Source organism: Ambystoma mexicanum, chromosome 1p (genome assembly GCF_040938575.1).
Source record: "Ambystoma mexicanum isolate Mex_15411 chromosome 1p, UKY_AmexF1_1, whole genome shotgun sequence".
Classification (NCBI taxonomy): Eukaryota; Metazoa; Chordata; class Amphibia; order Caudata; family Ambystomatidae; genus Ambystoma; species Ambystoma mexicanum.
The window spans coordinates 1,499,861,661-1,499,879,939 of NC_090921.1; the positions used below are offsets into that span (position 1 = coordinate 1,499,861,661).

The 18,279-nt window shown below is 47.5% G+C and overlaps 1 protein-coding gene across 2 annotated transcripts in view; it reads left to right on the plus strand.

The window, feature by feature from the left end:
* The window catches only part of PFDN2 (prefoldin subunit 2), a 111,183-nt gene extending 93,990 nt beyond the window's left edge, over positions 1–17,193 (plus strand). For both annotated transcript variants that reach the window (XM_069607189.1, XM_069607188.1), the window contains exon 4: positions 16,875–17,193. In XM_069607189.1, the coding sequence (XP_069463290.1) occupies positions 16,875–17,057 (183 nt within the window). In that variant the 3' untranslated portion in view covers positions 17,058–17,193. The remainder of the gene's footprint in view (positions 1–16,874) is intronic.
* Positions 17,194–18,279: the final 1,086 nt, after the last annotated feature.

An 18,279-nucleotide genomic window follows, 5' to 3' on the forward strand; every position in this document is an offset into this window, starting at 1 on the left:
AAGAACAAGTTACTTACTTACCTGGTAACCTTCTTTCGATGGGATGTTCCGACGACGTATTCCACATGGCTCCCTCCCTAGCTGCCCCTCCACAGAATTTCTTATGCGATTGCAGCTTTAGTTTCCGCAAGGCTTTCTGTAGTCATTCTGGCAGAAGATTGGTGCCACACGTTCTGCGAAAAAACTACAACTCGTAGTCCTACTTATAACATCCAGTGACGTCAGCTCGACTGAGGCTATCGACGTCATCAACGCAGGACGCAGACACCGAACATTTTCTGAGGCAGCACAGCTGTGCTGATTACCTGTCGTAGATGTGGAATACGTCGTCGGAACATCCCATCGAAAGAACGTTACCAGGTAAGAAATTAACGTGTTCTATGGTTACAAGTAAAATCGGAAAACCCCTGAAATTCGCCAGTTATCACAAGCTAAGCAACCATAACTCACGCCACCACCGTGCACTGCTAAGACTAACACCCAGGACATCAAAGATGACATCACAAATATCATTGATGGCATCACATGTCTAGCCCCTTCTTTTTTGTTCACTGCCATATCTAGGCCAGGTGGGTTTATTTACTGACCGTCAGAAACTTAACTTTCAAAATGTATTACATTTATAGATATTTCTATGCTCGCATGTTTTTACACTACTTTCCTTAGAATTTAATCGCATCTTATGATGTACACATATAGGGGAAGAAGCAGGCCTGAAACACAGCAATCATTTTTGTGCGTGGATACAATCATGTAGATTATACACAGTTGCTAATGATACTACCTCTTGTTTTCTTACTTTACTCTCCATATATAAGCCCCATATTTGTATGCATTGTAGTCTATTTGTTTTGTGTGTATTAGTAGAAATATGTAGTAAGTGATGCATTATTAGCTGCTTAGTACATGTTTCACAGTACAGAAAAGTCTGATACAGAAGCATTCAACGTTTTTTTTATATAATTTACAAATGTAGCACCTCTGTGGTGTATGCTGCAGCCAATACCTACATTTCTGCAGGAGTAGGTTCCTGTACTAGAAAGAACACTGCTATGGAATGTTCTTTAGAACACTACATTGCGTAATGAAGTATGTAGTTTATTACACATCTCCGGATAATCCCTGATACTTTTTTGCCAACATTACATTCACAACCCCTTGTATGAAAAGTAAATGCACATGTGATGTCATCAATGATATTTGTGATGTCATCTTTGTCTTGGGTGTTACTTAGCAGTGTATGGTGGTGGTGCGAGTTATGGTTGCTTAGCTTACCATAACTGGCGATTTTACTTGTAACCATAACGTCCTTTTAACTTTTTTTTTTTTTTTATTTTTTTTTTTTTACTGAATTTCATAGGTTTTTATTAGTGCAACTTAACCATAACGTCACAACGTTTTTTCAGTGAATTTCTATGGGTTTATGCCAGTGCATGCTATTTTCCTACAACTTACTAATATCATACTTACCAAATATAACAATATTTGTGTCCAATTTACAAAGTGTCACCTTAAAACTCTGCCATTTCCCATCTTCTAGAATCTTTTTTTAACACTTCCATACACTTTTTGCAACTATTTCAACTAGTTTTGCATCTGTAGGTGTCTACGAACATCTGACTTCATTGCGGACCTCCCGGACAGTGCCACATGACCATACGCTGGCGCGTGGCATGATGACGTGTCCGAGAACCCATCCGCACTTCACAATAAGAGCTGTCCTTCGCAGACATTTCGGAACTGCATTTTCTACTGATCTAGGAACTTTCATCTTCAAAATTTCCCTTGCACACCATTTTCGTACTCATTATCCAATCTAGTAGACAGTACATACTTGGAAGAATTTTTATCAAAACTGCTATTTATCTTAAAAATGGCCACAGTTATTGCCAATCCGTCCTCCACAAGAGCCACCACCAGCTGGAGGACCTTCACAAAAAAAAAGCGCAATACTTTCAAAGGCAATGAAGAGGACCAAGAAGGTGAGGTAGAGGAAGTGCATACTTCTAGCACCAAGATCAAATCATGGATGTGCCAGTTCTTTGCTACTGTTGGGAGTGTACCAAAGGCTAAAGCTACCAAAGTGAAATGCACCGAGTGCTCAGTCGCAGACTACCTGGACAGTACTCCTACGGGACCACCTCCATGTGCCGCCACACCAAATCCAATGACCGCAATGCTCTCAAAGTTTGTTCCTTTCTCAGCAAGTAGTAAGCTGTCTTCCTCCACTTCTTTAACAAATGCCATGGCAGCCTGCAAAACCCTATGAACATATTAGCACAAGCACTTTTTTTTCTTCTTTCAAACCTATCCTACCTTTGAATAACTTTACCACATAGCCGGTCCCAAGTAGACATAGGGCCTCATTACGACCTGTGCGGTAACCATGGTGCTAGTAGCACCATGGTTACCGCCCCATTCCAAGGTTGGCGTGGCGGTAATTCCCCATTGGCTCTTCCCCATTCCCATTTTCGCCCCCATAGGGCTCAATGGAATTGGGGAAGGTGGTAGTTACGGTACCGCAAGTTGCGGTACTGTAATTACCTCCAAAGGTCCCTTTGCGGGTCCATTCCTTAACGGCTGGTAAAACAGTTAAGGTAGGGACCCGCAAAGGGACCTCGTAATTAGCCGGTAAGGGGTTAACGGCGCCGCCACCTTTTACGGCGCCGTTAACCCCTTACAGCCTGGGTCTTAATGAGGCCCATAGCCACTTTAAAACCATTTTTTGTGCCTAGCGGTCATGGCCAGTAGCCAGATTGTCCGCATCATGACCTTATGCCATGACCCAGACAATCTGGCTACGGCCGTAGGCTATACCTCAGTCACCAAAGATATGACTATTTTTTTTGTACCTACATTATTACACTTTTCAAAAAATAAAACGCAGCCACATTTGCAAAACCATACTTTAATGTCCTTGCCAATGCGCCTCACGAGTTCGCTCGAATTCCGCCCATGTTTTATTTTTTAAATGTATGTATATACAATAGCCATATAACTTGGCCCCCACTTGATGCAATCCATTCAGTCTTTACACAAACATTGAAGGTTGGGTCTATAATCTTTCTTAAAACTTCGCCTCCTCTGGAGAAAATCCCACCAAACTTTAGAAAACCATTTATATCTAGATCCAAAATCGTTTTGCCAAATGTTGTGCAGATTCGTCAAATGACACCACACTTATATGCCTTTACAATATTTTGGGAACCCCCCCCCCCCTCTAATTTTGCCCCCTCTTGGCAGAATCCCACAAAACTTTGCAAAACCATTCAGGATTGGTCCTAGAATAAAAGTGCAAAAATGCAGTTTCACTGAGTGGCGCAAAGTTATAAGCCATCCAAAAACTGCTTTTCCCCAACCCTGTAATGCAGAAATGAGTACAGACTTCCTAGGACATCTGAAGTGTTTGCAGACATTCGGGGAGTGAAACAACCGATTGTTTATTTGTTTTTCTTTTTGGCTTCTTATGGCCATATCCAAGCCAATCCTTATCCCTCCCCCCCCCCCCCATCCCCAGAGATTGTTTAGTTTGACAAGTGAAATGCTTTTGTTTATTTTATTTTTATTTTTTTTAAATGTATTCACTGCGCTGTCCGCGTACCCCAAAAAGTCAGCGAATCCAAGATGGCAGGCGTTTCAGGAAAACCGACACAGTTCACGTTTTCCCACCAGCCAATCCGTGAACGCGTCCCGTTTTCCGTGGACCACGCAAAAGTCATCAGAGGTCAGTTCACGGACTGATCAGGGAAGTGAGTCCGCAGAGCAGACATAGATATCACTTTTTTTTTTTTGCCTTACATTTTGGTTGTTTAAAAAAAAAAAAAAAAATACTGGATGGATTTACACCAAATTAACAAAAGCACGCTTTCGGGACCAAGCTGCCGCTCCTGCCGCAAATTTGGTGGAAATCCATGAGCAAAGTTTTTTTCCCATTATGTCTATGGGAAAAAAATACATTTTGGGACCCCTCTATAACTTTGCCCCCCCTTGACCAAACCTCACCAAACTTTGCAAAAAAATTCAGAGTGGGCCATATACTTTTTTTGCAAAGTTCGTAAGTGCCTTAAAAATGGCAACCTTCTCCATATTGCCATACTAAACTCTAGCTCTGCTGTCAAGCACTCCTCTGACACCTGCCACCTCCTGGACCTTGCTCTTACTGAGACTTGGTTTAAAGACAGCTGTGTCGCAGGTTTTGACACACTTCTCCCTGAAGGCTACAAGATCCTCTCCGTGCCCAGGCCCAACAGGCCAGGTGGTGGATTAGCATTGATCTTTCCTGAGTTGATCCCGGTTTCCATTATTCCCACTCGGTCCTACTCTTCGGTTGAATGCCTGGTCTGTATGCTCTCCCTCGACGTGTTGGTTCTTACTCTGGCCACCTTCTATCGGCCGCCGGGCCAATTCACCCTCTTCCTCTCGGAATGGGCTGACCTGGTCTCTTTGCTCCTTTCCTCCTCTTCTTCCCAACTCCTCCTGCTGGGTGATCTTAACATCCATCTGGACTCATGAGCTTTCCACAACCTGTGTGACTCCTTTCTCTTTCCATTGTACCTTCTGGTCCAACGCACACTGTTGGCCACACCTTGGATGCTCTCATCTCAACATACATTCCACTTTCTATTCCTCTCACTACCTCACTCTATTTGAATTGATCACTCTTATTTCTTCTCACTTGAAGCTCTCTTCTCCTTTTGCAATGGCACACCCTACACCACCTCCTGCCTTCAAGGGCATACGACCCATGAAAAATGTCAGTGGTTGCCTTTGCCTCCACCTACTCTCCTAGTTCTACTCCTGTAGCTGACTCCCACCTTGACGCAGCACTCTCCAAAACTCTTGACATTCTTGCCACTGTCATGAGGGTCCGACTGAAGCCTGCCAAAAAGTGCAACTCTTGGTACGATTCCAATCTGACTTCCCTTAAACCGAATTGCAGAGCAACGGAACGGAAATGGCAATCTTCAGGTGCATCCTCTGACAAACTGGCATGCCGCCTTCTTCAAAGGCAATATAGACTGCATCCAGTCCAAGAAAAGAGTCTACAGTAAAGCCTGCATCTCCGCAGCATCTAACACAGTTGGACTTTTCAAAGTCTGCAAGAAAATATTCAATCCTACTGCAGCCGCATCATCTACTGTACCCACCCAGGTCCTTTGCTCGGCCCTGGCCACGCATTCCACCACCAAAACACAGGACCTCCTGTCCTCTTCCCCCCCCCCCCTGCACCAACAGCTCTTGGGCCCCTAAGAGACCCCCACCTCTCCCCCTCTTCTCTCCAACATCTTCTCGTCACACCCGATGAGGTCGCAAGACAAGTCCACTCTAGGAAAGCCTCTTCCAAACAAGTGGACCCTTGCCCCTCCAAAACCATCAAGGACAATATTGACACTCTCACTCCAGCCCTGGCCGACCTCTGCAAGCTCTCTTTCACAGCTGTAGTGTTCCCCTCTCCTCTAAGGCACTCTTGCGCACCCTCTGCTCAGAAAACCCTCTGCCCTCTATTCCGGCAACTATCGCCCGATCTCCATCATCCCTTTCCTGGGAAAACTCCTGGAGAGGAAAGCTGGCTATCAATCCACTCACCCTCCACACTGAATCTGTTGGTTGTCTCCTTGACCACCATTCTGTCTTTAGAGCATCCAGAGGCACGGAAACGGCTCTTCTGAACACTCGTGAAGACCTGCCCTCAAATCTTCAGTCAAACTCTCCTTCTGTCCTCATCCTTCTCGACCTCTCTTCTGCCTTTGATACAGTAAACCACAACATCCTGTCTCTGTGATACCCTGGGCATCACAGATCAGGCTTGCCTCCTTTCTCTCTGACCGGCCATCCCAGGTGGAACTTGGATACTTTCTCTCCTCTATCACTCTTTACTTGTGGTGTCCCCCAGGGATCTAACCTATCCCCCTGGTTTTTCAATATCTACATGGCCCCCTTGGCCCACAGAAGCTCTACCTTTACCTCTAACTTTCAGTGTTATGTTGATGACCCGCAGCTCTTTCAGGCTACCTTCAGCCTCCCCGCTCATCCCTGACTGTCTATACGCAATTCAGTCTTGGTATGCTGCTAACGATCTCTACCTGAATGCCAGTAAGACGGAGATCGTCCTCATTGGGACCCCTGCTCCGGCTTTCCCACTTTCACACTGGCAGGCCTCGCTTGGCCCTGCACCCTCACCTACCAATGAGGCAAAAGGGGGTCATCTTCGACTCCACTCTCTCCTTCTCTTCTCACATCTCAGACATCTCCAAAAAGTTGCACTACCAACTGTACCTCCTCAGAGGTATTCTACCTTTTCTCAACTTTCCCCTATAGGCTCAACACCTAGAGATCCCTGGTCCTCTCTAGGCTGGACTACTTCTCAATCTTCCTACTTCTGCTCTCAGTCCCCTACAACTCATCCACAATAGAACAGTGAGACTTATCCTTGGCTTCAAGCCCAGGGACTGCATCTCTCCGACGCTGAAATCCTTCCACTAGCTCCCAGTGGCTGCAAGGATCTTGTTCAAGACCCTCTGCATAATCCACAAGGCTTTCTGGGGCTGGGGGGGCCGCACTATCTGTAACACCCTCTTCCTAAATACTCTCCATCTAGTGTCCTCCGCTCGTTTTCCAACTCCCTGCGGGCGAGCTGCTTTCTCAGAGTTGGGGGTAGATCTTTATCCTATACAGGTGCCTCCCTCTGAAACAGCCTCCCTGCCTCTCTCCATCTTGAGCCTGAGCACCTAAGTTCCGGAAACTCCTCAAGACCTTCCTCTTCTCCTTCTCTCTCCCTCTCCCCTGCTAACCTCTGTTCTTTTTCTCTCCACCCTTCTTGCAATGTTCCCCTCCCTAACTCTGTTCAGATTTTGCTGACTGGGTGCCTGGTTCACCTCCAGAGACTTGCGGGTCCCAGGCTCACCCGCCAGTCTTTGCACTTGCCTATGGGCCGCTGCCCAATTTTCAGCATCACTGCACTTTCAGCTTATGCTCCATGAGCTGGACAACCTCTCTGCACTTAACACAGGGCCCTGCAGGACTGGACACGTTTGTCTCCTCCCCTCGCCCCCACCCCCCCTAATATCCCCCTGCCCCCACCTGCCCTCACCTTCGTCTGTACGCATTCAAAGGAACTCATGGTGGCAACAGTAAAGATAGACAGACACAAGTGATCACAGTTCAAGGGTGTTTATTAAACTGTATGCAGATTGGAAAAACGCCCAACCTAAATCTAAGATGGGAGCAAGCGTCAAATGAAAATAAGGCAGTCCTAGTAGTGTTGTCAAATAAAAAGGGCCTATACTAGGAAACCTATTGCCTAACCTTACAACTAATGGAAGAAGGGTGTGGGATCTTTTTCAAGAAAAGAAAGAAGTATTCACAAATAATATGTCAGGATGCGGTAGCTTGGGGTCTCCCTTCCCCACGTTATGAGCATGGGGTAAGGTGGGATCTTGAAGCACAGCACACACTCGAGTTTTCCCAGCAAGAGGCGACTGTTCAGCTTCGGCTATCAGGTTCTTCGATGGCCAAGTACTCTTCTTTACCAAAAAGTCTTTCCTTTGAGGGCCTGATGCTTAGTTCCCTTTTCACGTGTTCTCTGGAGCAGATGAATGCACCCCTGGATCCCCCTCTTCTGGGAGCTGACCCTTTACAAATAATACCTCAAAATCAGTTCACTTTTCCCAGTTGACTTTTGGGTAATGGTTTCACCGCTGGAACTCCCTCGTTCGGGCTCGGATCCCTCTCGACTGTTGGCCTCCCTCTAGCGGGTTCACTATGGCTTTTCAGCAAGTCTTCCTCTATGGTTCTCGTACAAAGTCTATTCAACAGCTTGCTGTGAACTTCCATTTCTTGGGTTCACTTGGTCAGGGCGATACTGACTCAACCCTTGGTCTCCTCTTTTGGGTGCTGACCCCTTTTTACTTTCAGCCTCCCACTACCGGGTTCACTTATGGCTTTTCCTTCTTTCACAATTCTTAATGTCTTTTTAAACCGTTCCAGTGGACATCCCTCAACCAGGTTCACACTTGTCAACACACTTTCCTGGGACTTTAGACGTGCCCCCTTCTCGTCAGCATCCCTCTTCCGGGTTCACTCTTGCCAACTTCACATTAGTTTACAATGTTTGCGGGATTCACTTTGCTTGCTTTCTCACAGTCCTTAGGTCAAGTCTTTCGACTTGCAGGGATTTTGCTTGACCTGCTGTATGACCACTTTGACTTATCTTGGCGGTGTTTCATTCAAACCAGGACCGACCAGAGTCTCTCGAGTTAGCACCCATGTGGTGCTGATTCCCTCTCCAGCTGGTCTTACAGTTCTTGTAACTTATGTCAACTTGCCACTTTGCGTCTTTCATTCACCACAGCCCGGCTCTTATCGGCTCTCCCCTCGACTCACCCGTTGTGATGAACCAGCTGGCTTTCACTGGAGTCAAGGCCGGTAGCAGGAGTTTCCCTCGCTCGAGCTTAACAGCGTCAACACGCTTTGTGCACTGTTGACATCTGTTGCAGCACACTTGGGCTATTGTCCTCGGTCTTACGATTATCTCTGCGGAGGTTTCGCGAGTCTGCGTCAAAAGGGGCATGGTCGTGTCTCTCCTTGTCAGCCTCACGATATTTGCCGCCTTTCTCTTCTTGAACTGCCGGACCTAGATGGCTGTCTTGTCGTGCGGTCTGCCTTGCTCCACCTTTGCTTGACCCTTGTATTGGAACATGTTAGGTAAACCGCTCTGGTGTTAGTCCGGTCTCTGGTGTCGTGCAGGGGGTGTGGGGGGGGGGGAGCAGTGCTTTTGAATGTCCTATGGTAGGATGGGGAAAAGGTGTTGAAAGAAGGGGGATACCGCATCCCACCCGTTGGTGTCCCACTCCTGAGTACCCCCCATCCAGGTGATCCTCCCTCACTGGTCCACCCCCAGGAACTGGATCCAATAGCGAGGGCCGTGTCCTGGCCACCTGGATGACCGATCCCCAGGTACAAGCTAGGGAGGCGCCTTCAGGTTTCCCACAGTTGGCATGACCTAAACTTACTAGAACTAGTTAGTCTGTCCTGTCGTCCCCCACACCCTCCTTTTTATTTTGTCCCCTTACCTAACAGAGTCGCAACTGTAACATTTCCTGCACTTGCACTAGTAGAAATGCTGTCTGACCTAGTATGCTAGTTTTTTCTGTTAAAGCATTCGGAGGCCTAAGAATGTTTACTGTATTCCCTTGCTCCCTTCCCGCTTTGAAGCACTCCACCTGTGTATAAGCGCTGTATAAATATTACAAATGGCAAAGTGCACCCACTTTAACAACCGATATCATTTCAACAAACCGGATGAGCAGGGTTCTACACGGTCACCTTCACCTTCCACTATCTCAAACATTTGTAAAAGACCTCTTTCTACTCCCACTTCTCTTCACACAGCGGTTCCAGTGTCAATGTACAGTTAATTACCGGCTCAACTTTTCAGTCTGTAAAGAGCGAAACACTTTGCGGAATACCTCCTCATGAGCTAAAACTGAAAGTAGGTGCTATAATTATGCTACTACACAATCTTATGCCATCACAGGGACTCTGCAATGGAACACGGTTGACAATAGTGCGTCTACAGACACCTCAGAGGCCTGTGTGATGGATGAAACTTGGACACTGTTCTTATACCGCACATTCCTCTCATTCCATCTGATACGTTTAGTCTTTATTTCTTTTTAATTTTTTTAATTCTTTATATTACATTTATTTGCCCCCTCCCCCTTCCTCCCCATCGCTCCAGAAACAAGCCACTTCACTTCCTAGTGTTCCTATGCGCTTTATGGCGCAATCTAACCCCAAACAGTCATTGTAGATCCAATAGCCTCAGGCGCTGCGGACGCCATCCGATCCTGAAGTCATCCCTGAGAAAGGCCAACATATCTCGCCATTCACTTGCAAAGCTCTGCAGTGCGTTGTTCATAGCATATGTCACCCATTCCATCGCGACTAATTCCTATATTTTCCGCAACCAGTCCTGAACTGTTGGTACAATCGAGCTTTTCCAGTTCTGAGCAATCCGTGTCATTCCTGCAATGGTAATCATCACCTGCGCTCTTTCTCTGGCTCTCGATTCCGTTGCCGTATCATTGTGCAAAATGCCCAGCAAGGTCAGCTCCGAGGTCTGCTTTTCCCTGGTCCAAATGCCTGCTCTTGGCATTGTCGGATGTCCTCCCAAAAGGGCTCAAAATTTGGGGCACCTCCACCAGATACTCATCTGTTCCCTCCGCCCCACACCCTCTCCAACAGTTACTAGATGAACCAGGATATAGTCTGTGTAAGCGGGTTGGGGTGTAGTGCCACCCGTATATAATTTTATACCATGCCTCCTGGGTTTGGGATGCCCTCGCTAGTTTCGGAATTTTCTTCCATATTCTCTTCCATTCCTCTTCCCAGAATTCTATCCCATTTTTCCATAAGGGCCCAGCTTTGCCTCGGTGTGGCCTTATGCAGAACCCTGTACAGCTGTGAGATCGGCCCTTTTGAGCCATCATTGGGCATTAAGAATTTTTCAGAACATAGGTTCTCTGATAAGCCGCCTCTCTATTTTCTGGGTGCATCAGCTAGTGACGTAATTGGTAATACCTCATTCTTTCCTCCTCTTTTTTTAAAAGCTCCCCTCTCCAACCTGGATGTAAAGTCCCTGTTATTAAATATTGGTGTGAACGGGGACAGAAAGGTAGTGATGCCTCTTATCTGGAACAGCCTATCCCAATTGTCCGCGACCAATCTAGCGATGGAGCTCATGTACATGTGTTTCTGCCGATGTTGTTTAGGGAGCCATAGGACCTCTCCTAGATCGCGCTTAGTTAATGCCCTGTCCATTTCCAGCCAGTGCTTCTCTCCTTGTTGAAGCCACACTCTGATAACTCTCAACTGAGCTGCCTCATAGTATTAAGGAGGGCCCGCCCGCCCTCTTTCCTCGGGGCTTTGAGTTGATGCCTGCTAACCCTCGCTTTCTTACCTTCCCAAATAAATTCATTTGTTATGGTTTCGAAGCTCCTTTTAAAGAAGCTCTCCGGGACCACCTGAGGGATAGAATGGAACAAATACAGAAGATGCAGCAATATGACCATTTTTGTAGCTGCTATTCTCCCGGACCTAGGAGATAGAGATTCTGCCACCTGAGGAGGTCCTTCTTGATGTTTCTCACTAAAGGAGGGTAGTTAGCCGCGTACCACCCTGGGAGCGCTGGAATTATCTTCACTCCCAAATAAACAATCCCACTGGGGCACCATGCAAACGGTGAAGTTTTTTTTAGCTCTTCCCTCTCCTCTTTCCCCAAAGTTAAATCCAATAGCTCAGGTTTGCTCATATTAATACATAGCCCCGATGCCTACCCAAAACTTTCGAGCAATATTCTACTGGCCTTGCAAGACTGAGCTGGATTAGTGAGGATAAGCAGCATGCTGTCTGCAAAGGCTGCCACCTTGTGCTTGCTCCCCCCAAATGGAATTCCCTGTATTTCCCTTGACTCCCGTAAAGCTTGGAGTAATGGTTCCAAGTATATTGTATACATTAAGGGCGACAAAGGACAACCCTGCTTTGTACCCCTTTGTAACTGAAACAGTCTGGATGCTGCTCCATTTAACTACCACCCTTGCCTGTGGCCCTTCGTAGTTGGCTTTGACCATTTGCAGGTAGGCCCCTCCAAGCCCCATTCCCTCATGACCCTAAAGAGGAACGACTACTCCACCCGGTCGAATGCTTTTTCAGCGTCTAGCGAAAAGAAGGGACGCAGGAGTGTTCGTTTTCTTCACTTTTTCTTCACTTCACTTTTTCCAGCAAATGCGCCACCCTCCTGATCTTGTCTGCTGTTTGCCTGACTTTAATAAAAACCCAATTGACCCTGATGAATCGGGTCCGGGAGAAGTGTAGATTTTAGCATCAACGTTGATGAGGGCTATCGGTCTATAGGAGGATCTTTTCGGAGGGGTTTTACCCGGTTTCAGAATCGGGGAGATTTTAGCTTCTTTCATAGAGGGGGTTATTCGGCCACTGACTTTAAAGGTATTAAAAAGGTAGGTTAAGTGTGGCACCAGTATCCCAACAAACTGTTTGTAAAATGCGGCCAAAAAGCCGTCAGGGCCTGGAGCTTTGCCCGAGGGCAACTTCCCAATGACACCCCTCACTTCATCCTCTGTAATCTTTTGACTTATAATATCCTGAGCAGCCCTGCTTATAACGGATAGCTGGACCCCTTCCAGGAACTGCTCTTGGATTCGCACCTGGGGGTTTTGTGACCTATATGATGATTCATAGTATTTAGTCATGGTTTCTTGAAGATCTTCGAGTCAAGTGACCCTGTCTCCCGCCTCATTTTTCAGGGCAGTAATTGTATTCTTCAACTCTGCTCCCCAAAGAAGGCGCGCCAGTAGGATGCCGGTCTTATTGGCCTTAGCATAAAATGTTTGCCTAATGGATAGTAGGGCCCCTTCTGCTTATTTTAGTCCGTAGCAGATCCATTTGGCCCATCGCTCTTCTATAGTCCCTATAGTTGTCTGTTGGGTGCCTCTGCTCATCTTTTCCTTTCCTCCTCCACCGCTGCCTCCAACTGGGTCTCAAAGTCTATTGAAGCTACTGGACTTCCCTCCTCCCCCCCTGATTTTGTTGCCTGACCTGTCCCTTGCTCTATCCCACGCAATATTCAAATTGCCCATTAGAATTATTTGGCCCTTTTGAATGTTCCCCGATCTTCCCCAGGAGGTACCGGAGGAATGCTTCCTGTCCTGAGTTGGGAGCATACATTACGCCTATTGTGTAGATTTAATCCCCAACTGATCCTCTCACTATTAGGTCTTTGTCTCTGAGCACCTCTTCAGCCCTGAAATTAGTTGATTGCCAATAACCAGGACCACCCCTCCCGATTTCGTAGCCCCTGATGCATGCAATATTTGGTCATATCCCCTTAATTTGAGTCTGTGCTGATCCCTATGGAGTAAATGCGTCCCTTGCAGGCCCAAAAATTCAGGTCTAAATCTTTTCGTGAAGAGCCCGAGCTTCTTACTCTTTAACAGAGAATTGAGCCCTCTAACATTATGCGTGACCCACTTGAATGATGGGGACTAATGGTCTCCTGCTCCGTAAACCCCCCCCCCCCCTGGGTCCTCCCCTCCTGCCCCTCTCTCGAGTTTTCGCTCCAGTTATCCCTTGCCTCTAACAGAATTAACACTGTGTGTCTTAACCCTAATCCCAACTCCCTCCCCCCATTTACCCTGGAGGCCTCTCCCCCAGGCCATCCCCCTGCACTCTGGCTTTCACGCCTTTATCGATCCGATGTTTGCTCCTCACCCCTCCTTCCCTCATTGTCAACCTTTCTGACCACCACCCCCTTTTGTATGTACTCACTCCATGTCAGTCAGCACCCGTCTCGGGCCCCCTCATCTGCGACCAAGCCCCTCTCTCCTTCTCTACTGTCTGAGCCCCGAAGGGCTGGCCGCCGCCTTCTCCTTTCCCCCGCAACTGACCATTGCCATGGTCTGGGCGTAGCTCCATTTTCTGGGTCGGGTGTTTTCTTTGGACTGGCCATTCCCTGATCCAGATCGATTTGTAGAAGATCCGCCCTTCCTGCAGCGAGGTGATCCGTCTTTGAGTACCAGCCCACTCAAACAGAAGCCTGAAAGGGAATGTCCATTTATACTTGACCCCCTGCTCCTGGAGCTTCGCCAAAATTGGGCCCATCTGTCTCCTTTTGAGTAGGGTGCTGCATTCGAGGTCCTGATAGAGATCGATTCTCTGACCTTCATACGTTATCGGCTCCCTAGGTCTTGCTGCTCTGAGCACTGCCTCTTTCTGTGCATACCTCGTAAAGGCTGCTAGCACGTCTCTTGGTCTTGAATTCCAGTTTTTGCTGAGGCGGCCCACTATATGCACTCTATCCAGCTCAATCTTATCCGGTGTATCCTCCCCTCAACAGATCTGCGAAAATTTCCTGTATTGTCTTTTAGGTCTCTATCCAGAACTGTCTCCGGAAGAAGCTTTAGCCTAATGTTGATCCCTCTGGATCTGTTTTCCAGATCTTCATTCTAATCTCCATGTTCCGTGTTGCTGTGTCCAATCTGTCAATCGCTTCGCTGTTCTCCGTTGTCTCCTTGCTCACTTCCTGTAGGCCTCTTTCCACCAAATCTGTTCTCTCTCCCAGTTGGCCTATTTCCTGCTTTATGTTGGACAGAGCCTGGTTTAAATCCAACCGTATCAGTTGAAATTGGTCCTGAAATGTCCTTGCCAGCGAATTCTGCAGGGAGAGCATTTCCCTGTGTAGGTCCTGTCAGGAAATTTGGGAGGCCTGGTGCGACTCATCGGACTGGCCATGTTCTGAAGCTCCCTCTTGCTGACCTTTTCTCTCCTCCAGAGTATCTTTCTTTGCCCACATCGAGATGAGGGTGCCTGGGGCTTCAGCCTGTGAAAGCCCACTCTTGTTGGACCTGTTCTTCTTTGGCAGCCATGTTCCTAATGCCCTACTGCAGGCACAGTGTGTTATCGCCGTTCCAGCTATGTTGAGGCTGTCTACTTGACACCTGGATCCTCTCTCCTCTCTCCTCTCTCTTCTCTCCTCTCTCTTCAAGGGAGATCACCTTATCTTGTCCATGGATCTGGCGGCCGTGGCCCCATTCTGGTATAGCTGCTCGGTTCTGCTGAGGGCCTATCTTTATGCGTGCCCCCCTTCCCGTTCACCTACTTTCACAAGAACTGAGAATATCTGAAGCTCTTCCTTCTATTTTACAGCAAGGCCTCTTTAAGCCGGTAGGCTCTCCATTCGAGGTCACTGTCCACAAGGGCGGGAGGGGGGGGGGCAAGGAGGTATACCCCCGGCGAGGGGGCCCGCTTTGTCTGTCCCGGTCTGTGTTCGGGTCTGCCCCGTCCCCCTCAGCTGTTCTTAGAGGGGCGCCTCATGTGTAGCATTGCCCATCTATGTCCTGGGGGTATGGCCCCACGGGGACCCAAGGCCTCCCACGGCTACCCCCAATCCGGTAGAGGTCCACCCCCCCCCCCATGAAGTATAACAATTGCCTTTTGAGGGCCGTGCCCTGATAATCCAGTCATTGGAGGATTAAATTATTCGCCCTTGCACCCCCGCATCTGAGGCAGGACACCCACCTCCTTGACTCCTTGCCACTCACTTCAATCACCTTGTTTGTGCAATCGGTTTATGCGGCCAGAAATCGCCTCAGGATTTTCCCTGTTCCCCCCTCCCCCACCGAGGACGCCTTGACTGCAAGCCCGAATTTGTCTTTCTGAAATGGCGTCCACGGAGCCCAAGCTGGAATCAGGTCTATTCCAATTGAGGAGCCCTCTCTTTGTCTCACCCCCGCCCCCTGCACCTTTCCTACACAACGCGAGAGGGAGAGCCTTGTCCTCCACGCCATATATCCGATCCTGCTTGGTGGAGCCCATCTGAAGCTTGCCAAAACGTGTGGATCTCCTCGTCCGGGTCTCCGCCTCGGTGTCGGATGATCTCTGGGCCCTCCGCCACACACCCCTCCCCCGCGAGTCCTCCACTGCCACCTTGAGCTCCGTGCTCGGACGCCGTCCCGGGCTGATGCCACTCCGGGGGGCTGCGTCGGTCCTCTGCCCCGTTGTGCTGGAGCCTGCCACGACTCGGTGGGACTCTCATTCTCAGCTTTTCCCTGCTGCGCCGCAGCTCGGAGGGAGTACGGCTGCCCTGTTCCTCAGTGGAGATCTCCTCCCGGACCACAGCCCTCACGCCGCCCTCCCTCGGCTCCCGCAGCTCGCTCGCCTGCCTCCCGAACTCCGCTCGCTACGTGCGGGTGAGTGGCGATCCGCACTCCGACCTCCAGCCTCCAGTTGCACGGTATCATGATCGGGCATATCATTACCAATTTCTTGCCACTCAGGTGCCTAGAAGGGGTGGTGGGTATGCTTCCCAGGTTTGAGGGTTGTCGGAGCGCCGTCGTTGCACGTCTACCTAGTGTCGGTGGCCATCTTGGAAACAATTTTAGTCTTTTTAATGACTGTTAATAAGTCACAGGGACCTGGAAACCATTGGTGGTAATTCCGATATTTAAGAAGGGGGAAGAGAAGTGATCCTATGAATTTCTGACTGATGGTGACCTTTTAAGATATGCTAGAATGGCTTATGTTACGCCGGGAGCAGCTAGTTTAGATACTTTTTTTAATTGAAGCTTCTCCCGGGGGCTGTTGACTTTAGAAAACAAAGCTGTGATTAACCACACAATACAGATCCTTCACAAATAAGTTAAAAAATAACCAACATTGCTGGAGGTGGCTTTATCCCACCGACAGATTCACATATTGTAGAAGACATAAGAACATTAAAGAAATATTTATTTATCTTCGACGCAAGGAACACTACTGAGAAAAAAGCCTCATGCTCTTCTAACAAAGCAAGCCATTCCTAAGGAAGACCTAAGCCTAAACCCCACTGTTAAAAGATTGACAGCCCAGCTATCCAGTATGAAAGGGCACCACATGCTGGAATGCAGATTTGTTTGAAACATTTTCATGTCACTGCCCCAAAGTGTGCCGACGGGCGTGAATAAATGCAAAGCCCCATTTGTCAGCCAGTGCTATTTTTCTTTTCTCTGCACTGAAAGCCATTTTTCCTTGTTTTTGTAAGGATTTTAAAGGTATTGTTTGATGGCATAGATAACTGGGGTTTTTCTAATGATTTAGACTTCAAGCAAATGTAACTTTATAATGCCATGGTATATGTCTGATACTTTGATCTATAGTCCAATACACATGATGGGCCAAAATTAGCGTTCCTTACTTTAATCTTAAAATGCCATTGATTTGTGTGTTCTTTTAACATTCTCAACCACAATGGTATCTCACCAATCTTTTTCTCATGATAATTCATGGATTTATAATTGTTTTTGTCTTTTGAATCTTTGTAGCTGAACAAAATCATTGAGTCTCTGAACCTACAGCTACAAACCAAGGGGAGGGAGCTGAATGAGTTCCGTGAGAAGCACAACATCCGTGTTATGGGGGAGGATGACCAGAAACAACCTGCTAAGGAGAGTGGCAGTGGAGCTGCTGGCAGCAAAGCCAGCTCTGCGGGTGTGCTAGTTTCCTGAGATCTGCCAACTCCTACCCCTTCCTTTCTTTCAGCTTCCGTTTCCACAACCTTCTAAAAGGATTGACTTTATTCATATATATTTTTTGGTGGTTGTAATATTTTTGTTAAATAAAATATTTCAGTTCAAGTTGTGACTTGCTCTTGGTGGCACTTTTCTTTTGTATCCATAGTGTTCTATTCTAGCAAAAAGTGTGATACAAAAAAGTCTTCACGAGAAACCTTTTTCAAGAGGTATTTTGCAAAACCTTTATTTGGGGTGGGAGCTACTTTTGGCCCTTATCCTGTTTTCATTTTAATCATTTTCCCCACTCTTGTCATGTTTCATTAGCTGTTTCTCCAGCATTGCATCTTTTTTCATGCTGTTAAGAATGTTCCCCATTGTCAGGCTGGGAAACCTTGGTAATATTAATCAGTTTCATAGAAAACCAGAAACTGCATTTATTTTTAATTTGTTTGTGTTTATGGCAGCGCGCAAAATCCCTGATGCATCTAGGCGCTAGTTACACTTATGAGAGGGTTCAAAGTTACGTAGATTAGTTGCGCTAGTCAGCTATATGTAACACAGATGCAGAAGAGTTGCAAGGTAAGGCTAAAGTTGTATGTTACACAGATAGTTACCAGGTAAGGAATAGCAGTTACAATGAGGTACAAAAAACATAGGAAGTCAGTCTGCGGGACATTTGGACAAGCCCCACTACTGGGTCCTGTGGGTGTGGAGGATTGCAGCAGCAAATATTGGGGAACAAGAGATCAAAGGGTCACATGCCGGCAAAGCCACATTAAGGTGGCTGGGGGCTACTTAAGCTGTGCAAGGAATATAGTCTAGAATCGGTGGGATGTAATGTCACGAAAGCGATAGCAGGTAAGAGACATCATATTCGGTACATGAGGCAGGTCATGGAAATGTGTAACCTAGGGGTACCCAGGTGAAGAGAGCGATTAATTTGAAACCTGCTGTTGGGAAAATTAAGGACAGGGGAAGGTAAGGGTAGACTGGAAAGGGCATGTGCCAGGGGAGCAAAGGATCAGCGAGAGATGTGGTTTATTAATGTAAGGGTAGCAAAGGGCATGCTTGCGTTTGATCAACTCTAGCAGTGGTTTCAGTAAGCAAGCAGGATTAAAGTGGGAGGGGGTGGCAGCATGGGTCAACCAAGCTACTTGACGGGTAGTGCGGTCATGTAGCAGATAGTGCAGCATCGAAGCCTTACCTTGTGAGTTCA